Source organism: Battus philenor, unplaced genomic scaffold, assembly GCF_028537555.1.
Source record: "Battus philenor isolate CCGP_79_NKW_IND1 unplaced genomic scaffold, ilBatPhil1.0.hap1 SCAF_3, whole genome shotgun sequence".
Taxonomy (NCBI): domain Eukaryota; kingdom Metazoa; phylum Arthropoda; class Insecta; order Lepidoptera; family Papilionidae; genus Battus; species Battus philenor.
The window spans coordinates 11,823,978-11,850,158 of record NW_027181693.1 but is presented as its reverse complement, the minus strand read 5'-3'; the positions used below and the strand labels follow the sequence as shown (position 1 = coordinate 11,850,158).

The 26,181-nt window shown below is 32.2% G+C and overlaps 1 protein-coding gene across 1 annotated transcript in view; it reads right to left on the bottom strand.

The window, feature by feature from the left end:
• Positions 1-7,898: 7,898 nt before the first annotated feature.
• Positions 7,899-26,181, bottom strand: part of LOC137926792 (atrial natriuretic peptide-converting enzyme) — an 87,418-nt gene continuing 69,135 nt past the window's right edge. The window contains exons 3-11 of the mRNA XM_068770492.1: positions 23,395-23,545; positions 15,643-15,792; positions 13,191-13,907; positions 12,559-12,795; positions 11,731-11,962; positions 10,992-11,233; positions 10,050-10,384; positions 9,100-9,272; positions 7,899-8,378 (exon numbers count right to left, since the gene is read on the bottom strand). Of these exons, the coding sequence (XP_068626593.1) occupies positions 8,300-8,378; positions 9,100-9,272; positions 10,050-10,384; positions 10,992-11,233; positions 11,731-11,962; positions 12,559-12,795; positions 13,191-13,907; positions 15,643-15,792; positions 23,395-23,545 (2,316 nt within the window). The 3' untranslated portion in view covers positions 7,899-8,299. The remainder of the gene's footprint in view (positions 8,379-9,099; positions 9,273-10,049; positions 10,385-10,991; positions 11,234-11,730; positions 11,963-12,558; positions 12,796-13,190; positions 13,908-15,642; positions 15,793-23,394; positions 23,546-26,181) is intronic.

Genomic DNA, 26,181 nt, shown 5'->3' with positions numbered 1-26,181 from the left:
ACAACGATAGAAGAATACCGTATCCACTGCAATCTTAGTGAACACCAGAGCTACCAACATCGATCCAAATTTTGCAGAAAGGAGAAAAATAAAAGCGCTTTGCTCATTGATACTAATACTAAAAAAATTATTAGAATAATTATGTGCAAGTAAATATTATTAAATATAATAAGCAAAAACATTGGATTCCATAAACTTCTAAGGCGATGTTATTAAAATAACGCTTTAAAAAATCCGGATTACAAACTTGATTGTTTCTTAACATCACATTAACATAAACATTAGCGTCAATGAGGTTAAAATAAAATATGGACTGAAACGAAGTATGAACGACATAAAATTGATCTGTGCAAATGGTTATAAATGTTGTAATTATTCAAGGTCGTATTTTACATTCGTAACTGTACTATATGTGATTATATATATGTATATAGAAACACATATGTACATTTCCCGATGAAAAGCGGCCCGTCCACTTCATAGTATGTAGAGCTTGTAGCTTTAATGTCGTCACAGTAGAGATACCATTATTTTATTATTTTTACGGACAATTTATATTTTTTATTTAAATTAAAAAAACAAATTTCTTTCATTAAAAAGGGAATTGAGCAGAATCGGCGGGTTCGATTCCCGGGATATAATTTTGTGTAATTCACATCTTGTGCATTAATTATATATGACTGCCACTGCTCATAAACCAAATTCCAGAAGATGGGCAGCAGTGTCCTCTACGTACCATGATACCACACTGCGGTTGCCAACCCGCCTGCCAAGCATAGCCATTACTGGTATATCTTTTTAACGATGCCTTTGGTGGAGGCCTATGCCTTACACAAGGTGTGTCCTATCATCATATCCATGGGCAAAACGATGATGAAGAAGAAAGAAATGGGGAATTTAAAAACCGATATACCGGTATAGTCACTAAGCTCTAATTTAAATCAACAGTATCTCTTGAAATAACAGTATAAATAACACTTTTGGTCGCAATCTTAGATCTTTAAAAGTTATGAGCAGATATAAGCGGACATAATGTTTGATACTGTTTTTCATTGTTATGAATATAACTATAATTTATACCCAGCCTATAAGACTTCTGCAATATGGTGCGTAAAAATAACGAAAAAATGTAAAGGGAAAAAAGAACATTCGAAATCTATTGGCAGAAGCATAAACACAGCTCTCTTATAACGTCATTTATTATATTCTCCTTTTAAGGTATGTAATTATTAGTAATTATATAATAAATATAGCATTTATTATGTTTAATAACCAAAACTTATTTTAATATAATTAATAATCGTTTTTTTCACCACTTTGCCTTATTTTGGGTTGACTGGTAGAGAATGCATATAAGGCATTAGGCCCATCACTACACAAGTCGTAGTAAAAAGAAGAAAAATAAATGAGTAAATCATTGTCAGTTTTGGGAATATCTTGTCCGTTCTTATGTCGACAACGTGTGGTGAGCATTCGTCAAGGCAGCCAGGAGCCACGGCGTCGCCCCGTGACTCACTCCGCTTTCTACCAACCTACTGGGCAACGGTCGATGACACCCAGCCCACTTAACTATACGTACCCTATTTACTAACATCTACTTGCATGCTATTAATAAACTTCATGCTTGGGTCCTTTATCGGAATTGTAATTAAAGATAAATATTAACGTCAAAATATTGCAATATGTACAACAGAAAACAGAAAAAAAAATTTACACCTATTTCAAACAACCCTATATAAAGTGATCACTCTGGAATTTGATACATTATCTCGGTTTTTTTTATATTAAAATGCGTCAGGCCAATAAATTTAGGCAATACAAAGTCTGCCGGGAGAGATAGTAAACCTTTTAGTATGTAGCTACCCGAAATTTTGAAACGTTTTTCTTAGTGTATTAATGATTTCAGAAATGATAAATAACCCAATATTTATTATTTCTGAAATCATATTTTTTGTTAGAGGTGTACTTTACTTGAATTGACAGCATATAAGATGTACTTTCATTCCTTTAAAGATTTTACACCTAGAAACAATCAACATGTATGTCCAGATGAACTATTTTTTAAAAAGGTGCTCTATCTTAATATTTAAAGTACGGCTGTTTAAAAACTTTTCAGATTTGCCCTCTCCTCATAGGGAAGAATATATGCGTTGTATTTAATCACAGGAATTGAATAACTGTCACTATTGATTTTTAAAAACACCAGACTTACATATCTGTTAAGAGGATAAGAAAAAAATATTATTATTGAATCTTAAAGGTTAGTTTTAACAAGGAAACCTTCCGATCGACCTTAAATCGAGAGAAGTGACCAAAATAAACAAAAACAAGGAGACCCAGGTCCGGGCGGACTTGCGCAAAAACCGAACAGTAGTGACGATGAGGTAATCGTTCGATTCTATGAATGAAAAAAACATTGATTCGATAAAAACTTTTGGCGAACATAACTGTACAAGACTAAAATAAACTTCTGTATTCGATAAGGACACTTATTTTGTAATGATTATGGTAGGATTTTAATTGTCGCCGTATTAATGTAATTCTAAGATGTCTTTTGATAAGTTTAACAGATACAAATAATGAGTCATACCGTTACTAATGCAAACCACAAAGCGTGAACGGTTACACACTTCAAAGTAATTTATCGACATCGAGTAGTGTAATTACTTTTAAAAGAAACTGATGTAATCTGTTCTATCATTTTTTGGGTGAAATAATTCATAACATTGTTGAATTAAAATACTTATAAAATAGTTATGTTAACATTTCACTTCTGCAGCGTCAAAAGTAATAGTTTATAAGAATGTTGTTTATCTTTGATTCTATGTGGAAAATGATTATCATGTTCACAGGTCAATTAATAAATATGATAGTAAGTGACATTCAAATTCAAAAATTCATTATTCAACATATGATGGATTAGATCTCTTATTGATATCAAGTTAAGAATCTATTCGAATAATTTTTATGGCCTCATTTATTGGGGACCTCTCATTCCCTTTATTGGGGACCTCTCATTCCCCCTATCTAGTGTGGGACAGGATCTTTTTATTACATAAATTTTTTTATCACATTTTTATACATTTTCCTTCTCTTCTCATATTCTCCGCAACATCTTTCATTCGTCAACTGTTTTTCGTCACAATATCTTACGTTCCCGTTCGTACTTGTCACTTCGCTTGCTTCGCTTTCGCTCAAAAAATTTTACAGTAGGTTCTTTCTTTTTATTTTACAGTTTTTATGTTTATTTTTAACATTTTATTGTTTTCCTTTAATTCTAGGTCCTTAAACACTATTTGCATTTTTTTTCGGTATTACCGGACCATATCTTCCTTTTCTTTTCTATTCGAATGATTAATGCCACATATCTGAAAAATGAAACGAAATAAACTTAACGCAACTGCCTTTTGTTCAAAAAAATATTAAGAATTCCATATTTTTTAAATATTGAACTACTCTGAAGTAGACTACTTGACAGACGACTTTTTTAAGATCGTTAGGACAAAGACGATGGGTACAGACTGCTTCGAACCAATATTAAACATCCTATTGCGGAAATAGTGGCAAAGCCTAGAGGCGAACACATCATTCCCAAGGTGTGATATCTTCTATTAAGAGGTTCAGAGTGTAATGACATTGTTTAAGGATGTGACGACATTGGCCATGGAAAGATTTATTAACTTGGTGAAATAGAGTTTTATGTAAAAAAAAAATGTTTTTGCAGATATTTTTCCTGTATGTTCCTGGGAGAATGTTTTTGTTTGAATAAAATAGAGTATTAGAAGCTACTGTCAATATTTTTATTTCTGTAATTTTGTTAAACCTTGTCTTTTATCATAGGAAAGCACAGCTTGTTCCATGTCAATAAATATATTTGAATCGTAAACAAAATATCATTTTTAAGGAGTTAATGCAACTCGCATAATCAGCGGAGTAAGATTTTGTATGCTGACTTATTGGTCCATTTTGATGATTTATCAGAGAACAAATTTCGAGTGTGTAGTACAGAATTTTGGCGGTAAATTCTTTTAACGAAATGCTGTCTGAGAGGGTACCATGGCGGCGTATATCTTTATCGCAAAACAATAAGTATTTCAATGTTTTTAAGTAGGATTTAACATTCACAATCCGGTATTTAAAGTAGCATGTAACGACCCAAACCAAGGCTCTTGAAAGGGATCTGAAGCTTTCCTACCAAAAGTGAGGTTTAGGTTACGCGCTATTTGTGACTGGCCTTTTTAAATCCACCGTAACTGTAATTCCTAGTAGGACAACAGTGACCAACGGTCGATTTAAAAAATATCAGCAGATGAAATTATTGAACAAAAACATGTAAAAATGCGTGGATAATAAAGCTTGAAAATTAGTTGTTCTACTACTGTATTAAGCAAATTATGAAAGTGAACTTATAAAATTCATTTGAGTATTTTATAGGATCTTTATATATCTGAGTGTGCTCAGAACTTTCGAAGCTTGAAGTTGAAGAATGCCATTGTAGGGAACCACAATTGTTTTGATGGTCTTCGGTATTGAATTTCGTTTTTACAATAAATATTTTCTAAATAATAATAAATCTGGTTATCTTTACGAATACTTCTTTGATATAGTAACAATCTGTTGGTAGAGTTGTGTCTCCCGAAGTATCCGGCTAGAGCAATTTACTTCTCCCATTTTTTAAAGTTATTTATCGTCATTTGTAATTATTGAAAATCATGCGATTGTGTACATCTGAAATAGTGTAGAGAATAGTACCAGCGTAATTCCACTAAATATTAATTAATATTTTTTTTTTTTTACTGAAGACAGGTCGGTGTTTCGAGATTAATCTAATGTAATGTAAACCCCTTTCGCATGTCAAGTGATGATACAATAATCCGCTCATTGTTGTGCCGGTTGAGTAACGATGATTATTGCCTAGTATGTCAAATAATTTGTTCAAAGCCCGCTTTTAACTTTTCTACTTTGACACCAATAAATATGATTTTGTTACTTATACAGAAGACTGTTGCTAACTGGTGTGAATCGAGATAAATCTTCTCAGATGGTTAGCGGCCTACATCCAGCTCCTGTGTTATCTTCTACGGATATAGCTAATACTCCTACAGTTTTCAGGTTTTGACTATTAACAAACAAATTTACTTACTAAATAACTAACAAAAACCGTATCGTTTTACTTTGTTTCACAAAAATAATGTAATATTTTAATTTTTATAAAGTCGTAAACAGAACACCCGCAGAACAAAATTAAATGACTCAAAATCAAATGAATTACTGACATTAAAACAAAATAGCATCAACCTTAATGTAAAATAATTTTGTATCAATAACTAAAATCCAAAAGGAAGAGGTTTGTATTCGAAGGAACAAATATTACAGAGATTATATTTGTTAATCGTTTTTCTATAAATTATATTAATTACTTCCTAAATTTAAGCAGCAATGATCCAATTTTTAGGATAATATGAAGCTAGAGAATTGACCGGTAAAAACAGCAAATTTTTTGTCCTGTATGCGTTTAGCGGATGGTTGTGAATTATCCGTGCACGTATTAATCTCGAAGTTAGACCAAATGCACTGACGACGATAGCAATAGCCGCGGCGTCTGAATTTAAATCATCGTTCGAATTTGAATTCCAAAGCCCAAGAACGATTTGAAAACAAATTATTGTGTTCGCAGTGTCCAGTAATATGGAGCATTCTTACGTAATCTTATGCAGAGCAAGAGTATTAACTTAACAATTGACACTAGGACTAGAGAAGTTAATAAAATAAATTCATGAAGATTAGGCAATTTTTTAAAAAACAATTGGGTGTAAATAACTCAAATTTATCACTAATTTTTACACTAAACTCCTGTAAAAAAATATTAGCAAGAAGCCGCATAGCACAAATGCTGTCTTTAATGACACTGTTACTGAAACATTCAGTGTTAATATATGCTCTGGTCATCTTATTATAATAACTGCTTTGTCGAGTAAAGGTCAAGGATCATCGAAATTACTGTAGATACCTCAACTCATCATGGCGCGTTGGTTTATGTGTGCGTATACTTGTAAGTATTAAATTTTGCGTTGTATAGCAGTGACGGACGGTTGTCGTCCTAGCAAAATCTAGACTCATTGCTTCTTTGTGACGAGTAGTACAATCAGAAACAATAATGTGCACACATAATCATACTTTAAAATTACATGTAAGTTGTCGGCTTTAAAGCATCTATTCAACATGAAAACTATAAAGTTAAGCCACTGGTACGCTTCCTGAATATGTTTACAAAGGACCTAGACTCGTAGGGTTCTCTATCATAAATGAAATAAAAGATTGTTTTGTTGAAGTAAACCGTATAGATGATCCATTCCGAATGTTATATGGAATGTTTTTATTGACAGAATTACGTTTATACGCCTTCAGAAATCTTCTTACAGTCAACAAGCCATCAACGCTATCTGTGGAACAAGTTCCATGGATATACGAACTTCACACATGTCAATAGTAATTGTTGTTGTCCGAGAAACATGATAAGGCACAGACAAAACAAGAATTAATAGAAGAACACGATAAATCACAATTTAAACAAAGAGCAGTAAAAAACACCCCAAATTAAAGGGTTTTATTAACACTTCCGAAACATTGATAGGAGTAAATGTATTCTTAGTTACTCATCCGTAACCAAGGTGATAAATTGCTCATTTTGTGATAATCTGTCCGGCGATATTTTTAAATAGCATCATCATCTGTACAACATCCACTGTTGAATACAAGCCTCCCCCATAGGTTTCCAATAGGACCGATTGGATACGACTTGCATCCATTCGGACGCTCCCTAACAAGTTAATGAAGGTAATTAATTGTTCTAAACAATATAGGATCACGTCAGTGCAAAATGTAATGTAAAACATCGCGAGGAAACTATAATAAGCACCAAAAATCAAGATTTAATATCCGCCAATTGATACAGTCGTACAAATAGCAAATCTGTAGATAAAATTTTGATAGAAGGAGTTCGGGGATAAAAAGTAATGTAATACGTATTTATAAACATGGCATAATATTTATTCTCATATAAAAATTCACACCTCTTAATGACAATATTGTTTAAAATACGAAGCTTAATAAGAAATAATAAAAAAATTACTTCAATATTTACCTACGTAGTGTAGTATAACTGTATTATGACATTACTTTGGATGTTATAACATTGTTACATTGTATTTCTAAATTTAAAATATAAGCAAAAATAATTTCTTACTTTTGAAGTTTTACAATTTTTTATGATTAAAACTTAACTAATTCATAGAACGCATTGAATTAATAATCTCGGCTGGCAACCTTTAAAAAGCTTTCCAAATTTACATTTCAAATATAACACTTGTAATATATTCAAAAAATCTTATATCTATCTTATTTCGAACATTATATAAAAGTATTTAAAGTTTAAATATAATAATTTACAAAGTATAAAAATTATTTACAAATAGTTATAACTTAATTATAATGTTTATGTTTAATTAACCAATATTAAAGTTTAAAATTTATACCACTAATAATAACATTTTAACGGGTTGGATTATATATATGAAAATTTTCTATAAGTAAAAAGAAATTAATTGGGTTTCATATCTGCTACAACTATTTCTCAATATTCACTTATCTGTTTTCTTTTAATAATTAAACTATTAAAATATGTAAGAAAAAGGTGCAATGGTATTAACAAAAATGTTATTTTGAATCAGATTCCTTGCAATAATTAATGTTACTAAATATTAGAAGAGCTTAAATAATAGTTAAACAAAAAAATCATACAAAATTAACCAAAGAGCTGTAAGCGATAAAAAGACAAACATTTGACACAAAACTTACATACTATTATTCAAATTAAAACATGCATTGTTGTATCACAGCTTATACATAATTTTTTTTTAATTTTATATCCTACAGATAAAAAAGCTAATGCTTTTATTATAATTTTATTTATAACTAATAAATTGACATTTTAATGGACGGAAATATGCTATTCTATTTAATAACGAAACTTATTTATTATTAACTTTGTGAAATAAAAGTTTAATAATTGTGTTGTTTAAACGTTGTTTAAAACTAGACGGATATTAAATTCGTATAAATCTAGATATGTTAACTATTTTAATAATATTCATATATAATAATTTGAAACTTAGTTAATTATTATATATTAAAAGTCTGCTAAACTGCTCGTAATTACACAAGTAATTTTAAAGATGTTCTTTATATCTAGAGGAAGTTTTTCAGGATAATTGTTGTTTATTTAAAATTGACCAGCTCGTCACGTATAGCAGTTGTCCTCGTCAGCGTGATCTGAACAGTCTATTGTTCCATCGCACAGCTGCGCTAAAGTTATACACCTGAAACAAGGGCACAAATTAATTGAAAAACTTAAAATTACTTTTTCTCTTGCATACAAAGTTAACCTTTTTATAAATACATGAAATTTTGCACCTGAGTCAGAATAAAGCTCTTGTTTTTTATATCCATTGCTTATAGGAATCAATTATTAAATTAATTATACTTCTGGCCATAAATACTGTTATAATAATAATAACAAATAAACTAAATGTTACTTTTTAATTTGGAATCTGTCTAACAAGGTCATGTTTAATAACCAAGAATGATCTTTTCAGCAAAATTCGGATCAGAAAGCTCGATCCACGCAATCTTGGCAAGAAACGAGTGTTCCGGACTTCATTAAATTTAAATCTACTGAATTATGATTTATCGACAGTTTTAGAAAGTAAGATTTTCTCTAAACGCCATATTACTATCGATAATTTGGAGTCTCTTAAATAATATCGATACGATTGGCTGTGAAGAATTTTCCCTTAAAAAGATTGCGTGCTGCTATGAATAACTAGCATCAACATTTTAAGGACTGTATTGCAGCCTATGGCCAGGCCATTTTTAATAAGCTTTGTATATCTTATGGTTTTGTGTTTTCTATGTATTCAACTACACACTGTAATATTAATAAATATTACGTACAGTAAAAATGTAACAATATTTATGGCAAGACTAAGTTTATAATTAATTGATCAACTATCCATTACTATTATGATGATGTTTAATTACCTTCCATCCACACATCGAAGTTCGCCGCTGGGACAGGGCGAGGCGTGTGCCCTCATCGCGTCATCATAGCGACCTGTTCCTCTGTGACTTCGTGGTTCTTCAGTTTTGTCCACTATCTCTATTTTGCTTTCACTCGAATCACCTATATCCTCCTGAACAGCTTCTGAAGTTTTCTGTAATATTTAATTAAGCTATCGAAATAATTATGGTAATTAATAGTCAAAAATATTTTAGAAACTTACTAGTCAAGGGTTAAACATTTTTGTATTCGACTCAAAGTTGTAGTGGAACTATTATTCTATTGTTATTCCATTATGTACCGTGATAAAACATATTTTAAATTTGTTTAGTCTACATAAGGCTTAGCCCTGAATGTGAGTCAACGAAGAGTGAAATCTGATACTTATTGGTGGGTAAAGATCTTTGTTTGTTAATCATGGACTTGCGAACATTTGTAATATTTTTGTAGTTTCAAATTCTTTCGTATTTAATCAATAATAAATAATGAATTAAGTTTCTTTTTATCCTCGGTTAAATATGTAAAAAAATTCCCAGACGAAAAACCTTTCTTTTCTGCTACAATTTCGGGATTTACAGCAATCATTTGAATGTGAAATTAAGATGCAATTTTATCGGTTCCACGACATGATACTAGGGATACATTTTGAAACAGTTTCTGTTATCTGGTTACCAAAAGTAGGAATAGTATACCTCTCTACGCTCATTCAGTAAATTATTTTAAAACCTTTAGATTACAGTTTTTTTTACTTAATATGTCAGAAAGCTATAGATTTTTATTACGTAACATTTTTTGATAATGAGTATTGTTTAATTTTAATTTTACAATAATTATTGCCAAAAATGTTATTTTATATTTCATATATATACAAATGTATATTATTAAATATATGAAATATAATATTGGTCGACAATACGATACATTTTTTTACCTTTAACATCGCTGCCCCATTAATAACTTGTTCAAGATTGTTTATTGATTTATCTAAATGAGCTCCCAATGATTCAGTCATAGTTGTTTCTCTAGTAGTCTCATCAGACACGTGATTGGTGGTGGTTGGTGGGGTTGTTGTAGTTGTTTTCCTTTCGTTGGCTTTCCTTTTAACTGTTGTATCTACTTTATCATTTCGTACAACCTTGTAGTCATTTATAATTGGTCGTTGGTAAGGCGTAAGTCGAGCGGGTGAGGGTCGGCGGGTAAAATTATGTTTCAATCCGTTATTGCTGTCGCTCGTCATTAATAGTTCTTTGCTGCTTTCGCTTTCACCTGAAATAATTATTAATACAATTTAATTATTTTTTCTAGCGGCTTTTACCCGTTATGTATAATTTTATTAGTAGATTTAAAAGTTTGAAAGTGTTTAGGTGAAGTTGAAATTATGAAGATAAAATCACTCTTACTCTTAAATTGAGATTAAAATTAATTAAAGATTATGATTGGGAAAATTGTTAAGATGACTAGCTTCGAATGTAACGAATACTAATACACGGTATGTACTATTTGTTTTCAATCATTTTATTATCAATTTTGGATCATTGTAATAGTACTTTATGAGAAGATTGTCTGAAGAATTACTTATAAAGTGTAATCAAATGAAGCTTCCTCATAATGATATCTTTCAAATTAAAATACAAAACAACGAGAGTTTCAAAGTATCCAAAATAAAGACAATCGTGTTTGAACAATTTCACAAACATGCTTCATGCTACAATATAAATAAATACACAAATGTCAGTGCAATTTATTTCCAAACCGTTTTATCGCCTAATTTTTATTATTATACTAACTTTTAAAACTATAAAGTTTTAAATTTTAACAAACAGTCGCTCGAAGGTAATTAGATGTATAGATTTTTATTGAGGTTGACGCTTACCTGTTCGATGTATGGAATCGTCAGCATAAGAGTCAGGTCCATGGTAGGGCCTTCGCACGGCGAGTGCAGGGGCCGACCCGGCGGATTCCTCACCGGGCTCCGAGTCGGCATCTGCCACCTGTTCCTCGTCCGCCTCGCGCCCGCGTGTGCCACACACTTGCTCCGCCTCGTCTTCTCCTCCCGGGCAGTCCGAGTACCCGTCGCAAACCCACCGAGTGCGGATACAACCGCCCGAATTGCAACTGTATCCCGACCAAAATATTATTAGTTTATTTTATTACTAGGTAGGCAAGCCCCCACTAGGTCGACCGAGGACATAGTTAAGAAAGCCAAGAATCGTTAGATGTGAGCAGCGCAAGACCTGTCAACGGGACATTAACGTTGGTAGATCGGTTGCTGAAGTATCGGGAACGGTGCTTGTACGTACCTAAAGGCGTTTGGATTGTGGAAATCCTAAGATGGTTTCAGTGAGGACGTTTTCAGGACGCCTCTTGTGGGTTTTGAAGAAGGTACGGGAGGTATACCGAGACGCGCTTGGTTTGAATAGGTTTGGGTGAATAGAGGCAGATTCAAAGAAGGCCTTTGAGTAGTCCTATAAAAACTCCGGACTTGGAGGTCGAGGTCACTGTGGAGATCTACGTTGAGTTGAAACCACTCTGTCCTCGTAGGGATCCGGGTGAATTGGTTTTGCGATAGCGACGTTGTCAATGAAATGAAGTCAACAGGTAAGTTTTGGTACCGGAACTCGTTGTGGGCGCAGGCAGTGCAGTGTGCCTCATCCTCGGCTGATGGGCAGTCGGCAGCGCCGTCGCAGGCCCAGTGCCGCGGCACGCAGCTGCCGTCGTTGCAGGCCAGCTCGCGTAGCCCACACGGCGAGCGAGGCGCTGAACAGCTGCTGGTTGGATATCTTGTGCAGCCAAACACGCCGCTGAGTTCTCGAGGTATTGAACCTTCGCAGCTTTCCGCCACAGCTGTTAACCAAATATCATATCTTGCCTAATACCGTGCCGGTGAACTAACTACAGCGGGTGACGTACATTACCACTCTATATCTCTTTGACATATCTCTTTGTTTAAATCGTATAATATTGGTGGCTACATTTGCCATTAGCTAAGAAGTGGCATGCGAGACCATTGTTCCGTTTATTTTCTTTTCTAAAACATCGCATGAAGTGTAATTACAGAGTCAAGAAGAGGTACCATATTATATCCTTGGACAATTAAAATTATGAGAACCTTCAGTGATGAGCAGGTTGTTCGGGTAGGCGCACTAAATCGTGTAAGTTTTAATAAAAAATATTTACTGGTTACATTACATAGTTTTTGCAACCTTGCAATATTATCACAGGGTACATCAACATTCTAGGATCGGCCGCTGTGGTAGAATTTATCATTTACAAACTCCTTATACTTTAAAGTACGCGTGTAAGTAATATTTTGTATACGCAAGATATGTCAAGATAATTAAAAGAAGGCTGTTAATTTAAAATTTTACCCTTGATTTTTTTTAAAAAAATTTTATGGTCACACAATACTTTATCATCAGAAAATGATAAATTAAACGTACCTCTACAGAGATTATAACAAGGCATCCTGTGCAAGTACGGCGCCGGACTGCATTCCGGTTCTAACAGAGCACAGAGGAACTGAGCTGTGCGGTCACTGCAGTTGGTGGACACCAAGTACTCAATCTGAGGCAGCAACTCTGTCACCAGCGAACCGTCCAGAGTAACAGCCGGTCCCGCAAGGTCGTACGGGAGCACACCTCTGCATAGAGCCAAGCGCGTCGAACGACATTGCGATACTAAAATACCAACAACAAGAAAAGAAGTGCTTCAAATTATAATGCGGTATTTTATTGTTATAACCATAACCGATTAGGTATATCATGCATAAAAATAACATATCAATTATCACAGAGTTAAAGTAGACAAACCATAGCTTGTTAAACCACTACCTCTATTATACCACCATTATTTTTAATATAAAAACTCCTAAAATTTTCAACTTGAAAATAAAATATATGTTGACAATATATTAATTTAAAAATATGTATACGTGCAAACCTTAAAAACATATTCGCATGCAATTATTTATTGTAATTAAATAAGCAATTTTATGTACAAAACGTATTTTATATTAGGTTAATATCGCACACACCCTTGTTATCTTTTGCATGCAATAATGTATAATGCTTACCATCCAAATTGACATTTAAAGGATAATTTTTAGTGGTGCTATCAGCTCTGTCACGCCATGTTGGCAGTGTCGGAGAAACGCGAGTGTTATACAAGGAGCTCTGGGTTGTGGACTTCATTCTCTCCGCATCCTCGATAGAAATGCCGAACAGTTTCGAATGACCAGATGTGAATCGATTATCAGGATTTAGAGGAGTGAGGCGGTAGTAATTGTGGATTTCTTGAGGTAGACCGGGGACGATAGGTTGCTGCTTGTAATTAGAATTCTCTTTACGTACATACAGAGAGGAATCTTTGTAAACTGGTGAATAAGGCTTACTTGACATCTCTTCAGCCGCTCTTGTTGTGTCTTTCTCATCGTAATGTAGAATGTCGTTGTTGGTCTCAGCACGTGTTATAGTCTCCGTAGAAGCTGCAACCTTGCCCTCGTCGAAGTATATAGCCAGTGGTCTCTCTGGACTTTGGGTTATGTGCGGTTTTAAAGTAGAGTCGTCGTTGTTGGCGTTCGCTGTCTCTAGTAATTTAGGAGTTCTAATCTTTTCAGTATCCGCCTTTTCATTACCGTATTGCACCTCCGGAGTTATGTGTTTAGGGAATACTGGAGGGACGGGGATTTTAATTTTTTCGTTTTTTTCTGTGATTGTTTCCATCAAGGACGTTAAATCAATTGTCTTAACATTCTCCGCATCGTAGAAATCAATTTCCTGTGGTTTCGTACCTGTATTTTGTGAAGCTCATAAGTCAAATGTATTGTAATTTTTAAATATAAAATTAGCATAAAATCGCCGCTTTGATTTTAATAGTGAGAATCTTAGCACAGTATGTAATTTTTTAAACAAAAAGTTTGATAATATTTTGTCAAATATATAGTAAACTATCAAAATCGAGCCTAGCTCTATCGTGCTAAACAAAAAAGTATTACCACTAAAGAAATTGCAAATATAATCCAAATATTACTATTTTGTTTAAACATAAACAATTTGTAGATCATAAATAATTTTGATTCGTATTAAAAATTAACATGACTAAATTTACGGCACTATAATTTAAAATTATTTATAATACAAGTGCCGTAAACTAGTAGAAACAAAAGCTATTTTAATAACAATATATTTGTTTTTTTGCGAAATAGGGTAGAAATGATGAACGAGTATACGAGTATAAGGTCAATGATAATAATTTAGGTAAACGTGTATACTAAAACTTACATAAATGTTGTAAGTTCTAAGTAAATGACATACATTGATTTGAACAAGGCTTGAGGCGACTTTAGTAAATAACTTGTAGGCGATGTTCTGAGGTGTGCACGTATGGGTACTTAAGACGCGCATTAGAAGTTATATTTCTTTAATGAGATATAAGGCGTGAAGTTCTCTTCAAATTTGTAATAACAGTACTCTGATATTATGCCGACGAATTTTCGGTTAACAAACAAGACAAAAATGACGTTTTGGCTTTGAAATAATTATTTTCCTTTTCTAATTATTTATTTGTTGTTTTGTGTTGCAGTGTTTTTTATAAACCTGGTTCAAGATGGTTGTAATAAAATATAATGATCGCAATAATTATTTCAGTCATTTATAGACAATGTCATTCTGAATTCAAAATGGCCTTCTACGATTTTCGTTACAAATATTTCATTTCAATAGTATATTTAGTTGTACATGCAAAAGGCGTAGACGCGGCGTAAATCCATAAGTACCACATTTTTTCCCCATACAATTAACGAAGTAAATTAAAATACCTATCTCATACCTCTGGCTGTCAAACATTTGATGTCAATGAAAATCAATTAAAGTGCGTTAATAGGCACTAAAACAAAAAAAAAAGAATTATTATTCAAATTTTGCCACGTACGAAATAGAAAACTTTTTATTGTAGGCAATAATTGTTTATTATAATATATTAATTTTTAAAGACGTACAATATATTAGCTATCCCCCGCCTGCTTCGAACTTAATGAATGCCTTCTCAAACCCCCTCAGGTAGATTTTCGCAACATCAGTTCTCAGACCACTACTCGGCAAAAGAAATATTTCTGTTAAATTTTGAGTCTTTATGCCTTATCATGGGTGGAATTCTCTTATATTTAAATAAATACTATGAATTTCGTTTGTTTTTCACTGGACTGCAGTAGGCGAATAACTTTTTACTGTACGAATTTTGTTCGGGCAGAAATAAATTACCTAACCTAATCTATAAAATATTTATATGTATAATATATATATACACATAAATATAAGGTAGAAAGTCATTTTATTAATGCGTTGGTCGACCAAATATATGTTGGCAAAATGATCTTCGATGTCATGTTCGAGCACGGTAATCACAGACATAAAACGTAAGCAATTTTTATGTAGGAAAGTTTTACCGTTCATTACTAAAGAAATATAACCTCATTAAACTGTTCATTGAAATGTTAGCACATATTGTATCTAGTTGGTTCACTGTACCGTGTGCACGTAAATTGCTCTTAGTTGTATGTTTAACGCTATCTGGCGGTTTGCGGGTAGGCTTGCTGGGAACTCTACGTGTCTGAGCGATTGCATTGTTTTCTTGCCAGTCCGTCGCATTCACGGTGTCTACATCCGACGAAATATTATCTGAAATAAACGTTTACGTTTTATTAAAATGATTACTAATTACCAATACTTGTTAATTCATCATCTGAATCAGAGTTCCCCAAACTTTTTTGTGTCGTAGACCCCTTGCCATGTTTTTCCGTGTTGGGTAGACCCCCTACTTACCTGATATTGATTTCCTATAAATTTCTAACTGTAGTGAAGTTTACTGTTAAAAACTTAAAGTAATAACAAATGTTAATTTATACATTTATTAATTGAAATTAAATTAAAACAAATCAAAATAAAATTTTGTATCTGTTATGTAAAATATACGTAATTAAATAAACATTTTTTTTACTTTATAGGTACTTTTATAAATAATGTAAATGTTTTGATATTATAAGATAGTATGATGTAAGTAAATAGGTACTATAAGTCTGTGTGTTGAGATCCACTATCGTGGACCCCCATTTTCATTTCATGGACCCCCAATTTTTTTTTTGCTGACGTAGACCCCTTGCAGGTTGTCATTGACCCCTAGGAGTCGATATAGACCACTTTGGGAATCACTGATCTAAATCATAGATATGGGTTCCAATGTAAGTGTTTAAACTTCTTTGGAAATTATTCAGTTACCATTACATACCGAAGATAAGTATACGTATGATATGATTGTATCAATGAAATAAATATTTATTCTTTCGAAAAGGCTTTGCTTCTTAGCACCTACGAAATATAAAAAATTACAAACATTTATATATGTATTCATACATAGAGGACTGTCAGCTTCGGGACGTTGATTCTATCGCAAAGTATATAAAATTCAGTTTAAATATGAGCCTTTTAAGGCAGGATAAAATATTGAAGATATTTCAAAGAGGTTTTTGTTTTAAAGATTGAAATTATAGCGTAAAATATTTAAACAATTGTAAAATATTATTTACTTTTAAAACCCCATCGTTTCTGCCCAACAAAGTCCACTGCAAGGTATAGGCCTACTGCAAAGATATCTATGGGGGGATATACCATAATCGTTGGCAGACGGGTTGCCGATCGCAGTATGGTATTATGATACGCAGCAGCCACTGCTATTCTATGGAAACTTGTTTGTGAGCAGTGGCAATCCTAAATAATTAATGTACAAAGTGTATTTGTGCATTATTTATTTACCACATTTTGGCAATTACACACTTTGTGAATTATCTAAGTTTGTACTCCGGCAATTGAACCCACGACCTACGATTGCAAGTATCAGTCCTCTACCGTTGAACTATCACAGCTCATTTAAATTTCATTTAAAGTTCTTTGTAATTTTTCATTTAATGCCTCACGTACGTAAAATATAAAGTCAAACATATAAACATTAAGTACAAACTTTAATACTATTCGCATATGTGATTAAATGTATAGCAAAGTTTTAAAAGTCTTCCTAACTCGTAATCATTTAATATTGTGTATTGTAGTAGCCATTGTATGGCTCAACACCTTAATGCCCAATAATAAAATGTTACAATTGTCAATGATTCAATAGAATTCTTGCGTCATGTGAATTTTGGAGGGGCGCGAAATTAAGCGATTTTGCAATCGACCGAATCATGTCCGAGAGACGCTTGTGAATGCCGTGGGAGTATAAAGTTAGTGGTTTTCTCTCACAATAGTTATCACCGCAATGTTCATAGTGTTTTGTACATTATGATTATCCATTGACCAAGTTGTTCATTACATCAAAACGTCACAACGTAAATAACAAACATTTGGACAATAAATCTCAAATTATTTGCAATGCGTAACTGTCTAATTGATTTAATACGTCACTTAGTCTGTTACGTAAGAATAAAACATAATAAAGTTATGAGAAAGTCTCAAAACCAATGTTTTTAATTTATATTAATGAAATAAATCACCAAATTCGTATGTTTTTTTTTTAAATTTTTGTTGGGGCACGAAAACGTTGTAATGGAGAGAAAGATTGGAAAAAGTGCGAGCAACATAGCAAAAAACATTATATTTCTGTCATTGTTGTATACACATGAGAATAAGGAATAAAAGTTATAATTCAAACCAAGTTTTCCTTGTAAGGTATCTAGGTCCCATCTTGAGCATTATCGTAACTCATAACGAGACATTCTGTAATTTATAACGTGACTTCTTTTTATACTTTTATATATACGGTGACAATCCAATTACAGTTGAATGAGATAGCTGGTGGTAAAAATAATCGTGTACTTTTAGTGAATGATTTTTAAGACCAAAAACATTTTATAAACATCCTAATTTTATTTCGTAAACATTAGTTCACAGAATGATTTGTCATAGGCGTAAAATCTTTAAAGTTACGTGTATAACTCATTTGGTTTCAATTAATGTATGATACATTGTATTCAGAAATCAATGGTTTCAGAAATAATAAATTACGAAATTATCATATATTAAAAAAAATGTTTTCAAAATTCGGATTACTACCTATCACAATTAAATAACATATTTCAGAGAGATCACTTTATACAGGTAGATTGGAAATAGGTGTCAAAGCTAGGTTAAAATGCAAGTTTTGGCTAACAAATTATCAATCATCCTGAATACCAATTTAAATACCTATAATAAGTTCATTACATCAGTTCAGTCAGGTTTTCTAAAGCTAAGAAATGATTAATTAAACTTTGTAATTTCGGATAAGCAAAAATTAGATGTGCTAACTATAGGAAATTTATTTTGAATTATTCTATTAAATTTTAAGAAAATGTATAGTGTTATCAGTTTGTAAGACAGCTTGTGTCTTAATATATTATATTAATTAATACGATAAAATACAAAAGGAGTATTACGTGTGAACAATTCTAAAAACACTTTTTATGATTTTTCTTTTTATGATACTCATCAATTATCATAATATCATAAAATATTACACTATTGATGCCTTTTGTCTTCTTTTTTTGTGTAAAATTAATTTGGTTTCAATTAATTGTGTGAAATCTTAATTTATTACTAAGAGAGCCGTTTTATTATTATTTATGTATAAATTGATCTGGGCTCCAAGCATATTTATGGCCAAGGCTATATACGACTACACTAGGCAAGCATAATTAAAATTATACAATGTTATATAAAACCTCCGATAAAATATACAAATTATTGTGCTGTTGGTGTGCCTAAATAGAATAAATAAATTATTTGTAGCCATAACTAATCATTCTGGAATAAATGTGTATTCTTTGCAGATATTTCCTTAAACAAATCATCCATCGAGGCAAACGAAATATGAAACATGTCTCTATTTAGATACAGATCATGTCATCAAATGGCATTCGTAAGAAATCGTTAGTATGTTTTGAAATCGAACCAAAACTCTATATTGTGAAACGCTAACGTAACTCAGAAGGAAGTGTTGCACCCACTCCTAAATAGCGTAGCTGTATGAAGACACGGAGGCAGTGAAAGTCGGGTTCAAGATGTCAGCGACGCGCCTCCACGGAACTGACGAGTTTATCGTCATTAATCCTTATCTCGACACAACCTGCTCCTTAATCCAACAAACTCCATCTTGTTACATATGAAGTCGACACTCGTACCTGTTTCACACGATTTAAAATTACGGCACCAATACTGCCTGTCAAATTCTTTACTTTCACTCAATTTATAATTAATTGTTTCCTTAAAAAGTGTAAAATCTAGGAAATGACAATATTTTTTTCCTTTAATTATATATGTCAATATAAAACCGGGTTTGTATGCTAATTTGTTGTAATTTAGAGAGTAGATTAATGTTTTACTGTTTTATTCATTTCTTTACGTATAATGCGTATGATATAAATACAGAGGCGAAACGATGGCTACGGCACTATGAATACAATAAGCAAACATATTAAATTTTGTACTATATTATACTAAACAAATGTAAGCTGTTATGTTATGTTTTGTTGTTGGCGGGCCTATCTAGAAAAAAAAAACAAAAAAATATTTGATTTTAAAGTAAACAATTTTATACCATAAATGAAAATGAGCTGTAAAGCAGGTATACTACGTACCAAGTTACGGATTATGAGATTAATGAAATACTTAAACCACAAAGTTATAATTTCAAAAGGAATTTGTTAGTTTTACGCAGTAAAACGAAATTAATAAGATATGATCTAAACACCAACTTACAAATAATCATACAGATTTATATTACATAATAAAGGCAGTGGCAAATGAAAAGTAATTTAAAAAAGTCAGTTAACGTGTTGTGGCGCCATTACACATTCATCCGTGTACCCACTTCACACGACTTACAAGTTTTTCTTCACAACGTCGACTTAAGTTATTATTTTTATTAAGCAACTTCGTCGTAATGACCATAAAGTTATCATCTTATGCATATAATAAAAAATTAGTTCCTTTTAAGATGATAATCTAGTTGTTTGTTTATCAATGTTATAATGGTTCCAGTCTCCCGTGGTGAATCAGCCATTTTGATCTAAATTGGCCACCATAAATATTTACTCAAGAGATACGAGATACCATAGAGAGAATAAAAAATTGAGTTGTCTCTGTTAGTAAATTTTATGTTACAACCTTAATGTAACTCAAGAATGACAAATTTTACGTATTAGTTCCGGCATTCATAACGTAATCTTAAACTTTAAAAAAAGTAATTAAATCCTTATATGACATCGTAACAATAGTTACATTTTAATATTAAAGTCTTAACTAATAAAAGTTCACATTACGTAATTATACGATTAAAAAAAGTTTAACAAATATACTCGGAATAATCTGGCCATCAACAACGCTTATCTTTTTATGAGCTCAACTTTAAGTGGACAAAGAGAACAAAAGAAAGCGAGGTCAGAGGCCATATTGTGTAAAATCAATACTGAAATATATTTAATGTTAAAGTACAATAGCCAGCGTGAGGTCCACTTTCCTTTTGGCCAAAGTTAACAAATAAAAGTGACATTTTAAAAGCGTCCTAAGGAGATATGAGCACACCCGCAAAGGGAGTCACGACAAGCAATGCTGGCATGCAAATATGTATAAAATTATTCTGTATAATTTAATGCGGCTATTAAAATCTCTCTTTGCGTGTAAATCGGGAAAGCGAGTAAATGTTTATAAGGAGATCGGTGGTTTTACGAGTATCCTATAAGCTTTTTTTTTCTTTTATCAAAGATTTGCACATCAGGCCTGCCCGTAATTGTTTTGAAAGTAACTTTACGTCCATTGAGAACGCACATTTTGTAATTGCAGATTTTTTATACATACATTGCCCTTTTAATGTATTTTTTATGCAAATAAATTCTTAATTGACTTTCTTGGCTGTCGAACACATGGTATGGAAGTAAAGAAAAGATTTAATTAAAATAATAAGTTTTCGTATATCACTTCTTTTCCTTATTTACAACAATTCCATCGAGATTTACCTTTTTCGTTTAATCAACTTTTAAACTTCTTTTTATTTCAGATTTTATTTTATTCTTATATACAAATGTAACATAAATAAAATGTGATATTTTTTGGACTGTGTTTTATTCTCTTTGTGTAAATTAAAAGTCGGCGCATAAAATAATGAACAAGGAAATAATGCTAACAAATACTAAGTGATAGGAATAGACGACTCAATGGTTTAGTTTTAAATCCTAATCCCGTTGATGTTTTGTGAAAAACTACCACAGTAATAATTTTACTGTTAATGAATGTATGGTACAACTTGTTCAAAAATCAATAATTTCCGAAATATTAAATAACTTTTTCTTATTATATTATTAATTAATATATTAAGAAAAAGGTTTTCAAAATTATTAACATTTATTATTATCTGTTCCTGCAGACTTTGAACAGCCAGAAGTGGCCTGTCGCATTTTGATATAAAAAATAATGCATGCAACATTTGATTTGAGTGATAGGAATCAAAGCGAAGTTTTAAATATTTTTTTTTCTCAAAAATGATCTATAGATTAATCCTTTAAAGCTTTTACACCTATTGCGAATACCCCTGTGTATGCATCATTAGCACCGAATGTCGTCAGACCGAAGGCAAACTACTTTATGGGCCACTAATAAAGGCCGACTTTGTATTTTTTTCCACTACTTAAAGGGCAAAGAAAAATGTAGTACAAAAACCGTTATAACTCAAAATAGTCCCAAAGGTATGTAAGTCCCTAGACCTACCAGGCAGTGGAATTAAAAATGTGTAAACAATAAATAGGCGTTTCATATTACAATGATTTGTAAACGCTCTGCTATATATGACCACGGCATTTGGACTAATCAGTAATGGGCATCACTGATAAAATCGGAAGTTAATGCTTTGTGACGTAATGCAGTTGCAGCAACCGTGACCTTTAGTATCTAAAATGTCACAATTCATAATAAAGTCTGCTCGAAATACGGCATTACCGGAAATATTCGATTTATTCTAATTATAAGAAGATTTTATTTTCTTAAAGTATTTCCATATATTGTTGTAAAAATGTATCAAATTAATGAGACGAAATATAAATGCGTTGATTTATGAAAAACGTGTGTTGAGTCGATCAATAAATTATTCATTCCTTGAAAGAATATCCGAATGAATTTCTCTTTCATTGCACGCACATAACAGGTACGAGTATATGGGTAATGATTAATTTATTATTTCGGTAGTCGAGTTGATTTGTTGTGAAATAATTACATTTCTGTCAAGTTATTTTTATCAAAATACCCACATTGCTTAGATTTTAATAACAAATTGTTTTGAAACATCACGTACTTCTAAGTTACAAAATGTAGTTTATAATATAATTACACGTAACTAGCTATGCCGACCATTTCCAATTTTTTCAAATTTACTGATCTGTGGCAGGTGGAGAATAATAGGAAAAACTAAAAAAAAAACCTTAACAGTATCAGTAAGTTGTAGAATATTTCAGAATAATCACTTTTTAGTTTTTCAATAATAAACGACTATTAACTACTGAAAAAATAACTTTTCTGTTTATTAGTTTTTTAAAGTACACGAGAAATTTTTAGTTCAATGACATCCAAAAGCTTTAATGTTTTGACTAAAATTAAGAGTTTTTCGGCTAGGGACAGACTTTTATACGTCATGGTTTGGGCGAAAAAAGATGTTGTTTTGACTATTTTTTGTTGAAATATTTTGTTTATTTTCGAAATATTTCCCGCGCTATAATGAAAATATGAAACAAAAGAGCCAAATTAGTCTAGCAGTTTTAGAAGTTTGCTCATAGCACACATTTGGAAATTAAAAATAAAAATATATTTATATAAAGTAAGATTATGCTTTCATTTTGTAAATATCAAATCTGGAATGAGTCGATCCGTAGAAACATTAAAATAACCGATATAGCCCAGCGGATAGGCATATGGAAATGACAGTGGCCAGGCCTTATAGCGCGCAGAAAAGATGACCGCAAGCAAGTGCAGTGTAGGACTTTCAACCAGAACATAGGCTGATTTTGTTAAAGTTGCCAGAAGACGTAGCTCCAGTTGGTTCCAAGTGGTTCTATAGGAAATCAGTAAGAGAGACCTATATCAAGAAGTGGACTTCCTATGGCTTAAATGATGATGATGATAGTTATATTGATTTCTTTTGATTAATTTCAATTTTTTATCACGTCATCGATCATATAAATTCAGTACAGAGGAATTCAAATAACTTACCAGGCATAAGGAAATAAACGAACACAGCCAATGCGATGCATACGGTGAAGAGTGCGACAGGCCAACGCAGAATGCGTAGCACACGCACCACCTTGCTTGCGCCGATGCCGCTACCCACAGGAACTCGGTACAGACTGTCTGGGTGTGAACCCTGCAACAATATCATACGTTTTAACAATCCTGTATAATAAATAGTATTCAATGAACAACAATCCAGTCATCTTCATCATATCAGCCGGCGGTGACTTGCTGCCTTCCCCAAAGATCGTCACGATAATCGATCTTGCGTCGCCCGCAATCAGCGACTCACCGCAGCGTTTATCTGCTCACGCCTTGTCTATGGTCGCGTGCACAGAACTTGGAAAGTTATGGGCCGACTTATTTATATATTGTCAATTTAAAAATACACGGCCTTATCGCTAAGATCAATCTGTTCCAGACGACAGCAGTGGGTGTACGGAATATTATTTATTAAATAGAAAAACTGATCGTTCCTTTGATATTTTTCAAGTACTTCACTTCATTTGACTGAATCGGGAATATGGAGTTCCGTAGACGAACGAAAGTAACTGATATAGCCCAGCGGATTAGCAACAAGATCAGCAATACAGACGACTGATTGTCGGTAGACGCTAGATGCAAGTCGCTTCCGAACGATCTCATCGAAAATTTATGAGGAAGTTTATTTTTATTTTCGATAAAATGGCACAAATAATAGTATTAGTAGCTAAACACAAATCTAAAAATCTAAAAGAACCATGTAGGATATAAATATGTGCAACGTAATACTAACTATATATTTTATTACATTGAAGAATGATAGATTGAGCTACGTATTATATGTTTTATATACCATATATACGTATATGAGACGATCAAGGTATAAAATATACCTATTATGTTATTTGGATGGTAAAATTTTGCATCATTAGGACATTTTTAATTTAAAAAAAAAATTGCATATTTTACGCAGATAATAGCCAATACAGTGTGATTATTACAATTTGAGTAAACAGTAAATCGCCACGTAATAACAACTAACTTCTCAAACAAATAATAGGCAATCTTTTTCTTTAATTTGCTTACAAAATATAAGATTACAACATTTATTACAACTTACAGTAACGGATAAAGATTTAAAAAAGGTGTAAAAATAAAGTATGAGTTTTGAATAATAATTTTGACATTTGATTTTGATTGGTGTCGTTAATTAACATTAATTGTGTATTTTTACCATTTTAAAACGATGCTAGTCTTAGAGAAACTTAAATTATTTTATGTTAGTACTAGAAAAAAAATAATAATACATAGAAAGTATTACAAGATTTAATTTTTAAAAAAAAACATTGAAATACTATTAACGAGAAGTGATTCATTGTTGTGAGCAGTGGTAGTCCAACGATAGAGGACTGACACTTGCGATCATAAGTAGCGGGTTTGGTTCTCGGAATACAATCTTATGTAATTCACACTTTCTGCATTAATTATATAGTAATGCCACTGCTCATAAACAAGTTTCCAGAGGATGGGCAGTAGCTCCCTCTGCGTACTATAACACCACTTTGCCATCGTCAACCTGCCTGTCAAGCGTGGTATATCCCCCATAGATCTTTGGAGAGGCTATACCTTGCAGTGGGCGTCTATGGTTTAAAACGACGAATTCAGTGTCAATGCATTTACGTACATTATCATGTTTCAGCCGGAAACCATGTATTTAAATTGTTTTTGAAATAAAAGATTTTTTCTTTTTTATACGTCTTAAAATTAAAAATTTTTATATTCAATTTATAATATATATGTCTTTCTGTTACTTGCCTTGAACTATTACATATTGATGTATAAGCTATACGCTCTTCAATTAAGAATATTAATAAATTTAAACAAGAAACATATGGTACAAAGGCAATTACAATATATATATATATTATTAAACATTTGTATTGATGCTATAAAAAGATTTTTATAACTAACAAAACTATTGTTGTTAAGCTTTATTTTATTTAATACGTTCTTAGTTACGATCAAAATTTTAAACGAGCTAACTTATCTAGACTTGAAACATTGCATATATTATTTATTTCTTAAGTCTAGAACGGTATATTAATAAAATTCATCATAATTAATGTGTATATTTTAATAAAAGTATGCAATTTTGATTTCGATAATTCACAGATTATACATTGTAAATTCTTCCAAATTGCATTCTATTCTTGCAACAGAACTAACTTTTAAAGACATTTTATTACCACAGATAACTAATCAATGTAAAATGTTGTACAGCCTCAGCATCAGCATCAGCAAGAAATCATTTGGAATATAATAAACTTACTTTTGCTACAAATGTCTTCATTTCCCGAGGCCTGGAAAAGTATTTATCTAATTTTGTTTCATAGGCATTAGTAACCTCTTCGCCGGTGGGTGGGTGGATAGATCGTATCCGATAAGTGCTATATTGCTCTCCATGCTCGGAAATAGTCGGTAAATTTCCATTTGGGGAACTGCAGCTGCTACTGGATCTAGAGTAAGCATAGTTGATGGAGCCGTCTGCCGCGTTCTTGGGTTTCTTAGTGAAAGCGTACCGTCTAGGCAGCTCCTCCGTTGCTTTTAAGTCATACGTTTCGAATTTTTCATTGACAAAATGCTCTTCCACGTCCGTCGTGGGCACGTAGCGCAGAAGTCTAGGCTCTTTGATTTTTTTTTCGTATTTAACGGAATCGGTCTCGTTGTCTCGCTGCGCTAAGTTTAAAGAATATTGCAGCTCATTTGCTGTTCTGTTTGGTTTTCGTT